The sequence below is a fragment of the Acanthisitta chloris genome, unplaced genomic scaffold (genome assembly GCF_000695815.1).
Source record: "Acanthisitta chloris isolate BGI_N310 unplaced genomic scaffold, ASM69581v1 scaffold6732, whole genome shotgun sequence".
In the NCBI taxonomy this organism is placed as follows: domain Eukaryota; kingdom Metazoa; phylum Chordata; class Aves; order Passeriformes; family Acanthisittidae; genus Acanthisitta; species Acanthisitta chloris.
The window spans coordinates 125,490-127,343 of record NW_008660954.1 but is presented as its reverse complement, the minus strand read 5'-3'; the positions used below and the strand labels follow the sequence as shown (position 1 = coordinate 127,343).

The 1,854-nt window shown below is 34.1% G+C and overlaps 1 protein-coding gene across 1 annotated transcript in view; it reads left to right on the top strand.

Moving 5' to 3' along the window:
- Nucleotides 1-1,854, top strand: part of RYR3 (ryanodine receptor 3) — a gene marked incomplete at its 5' end in the record, with an annotated part of 70,181 nt that overhangs the window by 21,174 nt on the left and 47,153 nt on the right. The window contains 2 exons of the mRNA XM_009070030.1: nucleotides 942-1,029; nucleotides 1,127-1,219. Coding sequence (XP_009068278.1) covers nucleotides 942-1,029; nucleotides 1,127-1,219 — 181 coding nt within the window. The remainder of the gene's footprint in view (nucleotides 1-941; nucleotides 1,030-1,126; nucleotides 1,220-1,854) is intronic.

The following is a 1,854-nucleotide window of genomic DNA, read 5'->3' as shown; positions in this document are numbered from 1 at the left end:
CTTTGCCCCAGAACATGATCCCGAGATGCTCTTCAGAAGAGTATCTGAAATATTTATCGTATCTCCGTATCTTATTCTATCCTTATCAACACTGTTCTCCTGTACACAATCATTGTCTACTGGTATTTTTTTACACATTAGTACATACTGGGCCAGTTAGAAGCATTTTCATTGCATGCATAATCCTTTATGCTGTGAATGAATTTGCACTGAGAATTGTTTTTTTTTTCTAGATGAACTTGAGGCTTTACTATGTCAGACTTGTTGGCAAGGAAACAATTCAAATCTTTAAGATACACAGATGTTACTGGACTGTGGAGAAATCCAACTAGAAAGAGTTAATAAGATTAAGTTGGAACGTAATAACTATTTCCATGCCTGCTATCAGATGCCCATTTTATGTTAGTTCATTTGCCCAAATTCTGTGAGTATCCTTGTGCAAACGGACCCAGGCTGAAGATGTTCCTGGATGACAAAAACAAACCAACTGAAGAATCTTATAGTTCTATCCAGTCATTCATTTCCCTGTAGTCTTCCTCTTCTCCTCATATAGTGTTCTCTTTTGGGTCAACACAAAGTTTTGCTAACAAAGTTTATTGGGAGAAAAAAAGCCCAACCAAAATAGATAAATACTCAGAGAAAGAGTTTTGCTTTTCAGCCAGATCTCTTTTCTAGTCTGATTGACAGAACAGGCACAAAACATGTGTTGGCATCATGGGGAGGAAGAGGCACAAAAAGGTAGCTAAGAATTATGACTTTTGTGGGAGATGAACTAAACTGCTATGAAAAATGGCCTCACTAAGAGATCATGACAAATAACGATTCTCGTTAAATTCCAGATTAGTTATAAAATTTAGCCTGATGTATTATATAGAGATTATTGTGTTCAATTGTCTTTTTAAAAAGATGTTATTTTAAATTTCTCTTGTTTTTGTAATTAGAGCCAATTGGCTAAAGAAACCAGATGCAGATTCTGATGAACTCTTTCGAATGGTAGCCGAAGTTTTTATCCTGTGGTGTAAATCACATGTAAGATGCATGCTTTTCCTTTCATTTCATTCTAACTTTATATACAAATGTGGTACATGTTGATGAATTAAACTTCCGGTGATTTTTCTTTCTTTAGAATTTCAAAAGAGAAGAACAAAATTTTGTGATTCAGAATGAAATCAACAATTTGGCATTTTTAACAGGAGACACCAAGAGCAAGATGTCTAAAGTAAGTAAATAAAAATTTGTGCGTCAGGTAAATCTTCACCATATGTATAGTATTCTCTAAGAAGGCTCTGAAAATCTACTCAGATTGCAGCTGTTGTGCTAATAGAAGAAATGAAAAATAGGTTTGCTTCTTGATGACAGACAGCACAAACACTATACAAAATATAATTATGTACCTTTGAGTTAAATGTCTGATAATACTCAGACATAAAAGTTTCGATTTGAAAAGATACCCATACGAGAATATGGGTTATGCTATATAATATGGGTTGTTGATCTTTCAAGACAAATAAAGGTAGACTGTTCAATAAAAGCAAGTGAAGAAACATTGGCTGCCTCATCATTTTCTTGTGAATTTCAGTCAGTATTGTTCTGTCAGCTTTGATGGTGGACTGTTATCTTTGCATATACTTCTTTATTCATACATATAGTGTGCCGCATGTGCACTGTTTGTCTTGTTTCTTTTTAATTTCCACATTCATTTCTTTTTTTTACAACTTTCAATATGACAAGATGCCAATATGATGGCTTGAAAGTACATTTGTTACCTGTATAATAGAGCAAATACAGGTTGTCAAGGTAAAAAATGCTGCTTTGACATTAGCTAAAGAAATTGCCTTACTCAGCTACAGCCAG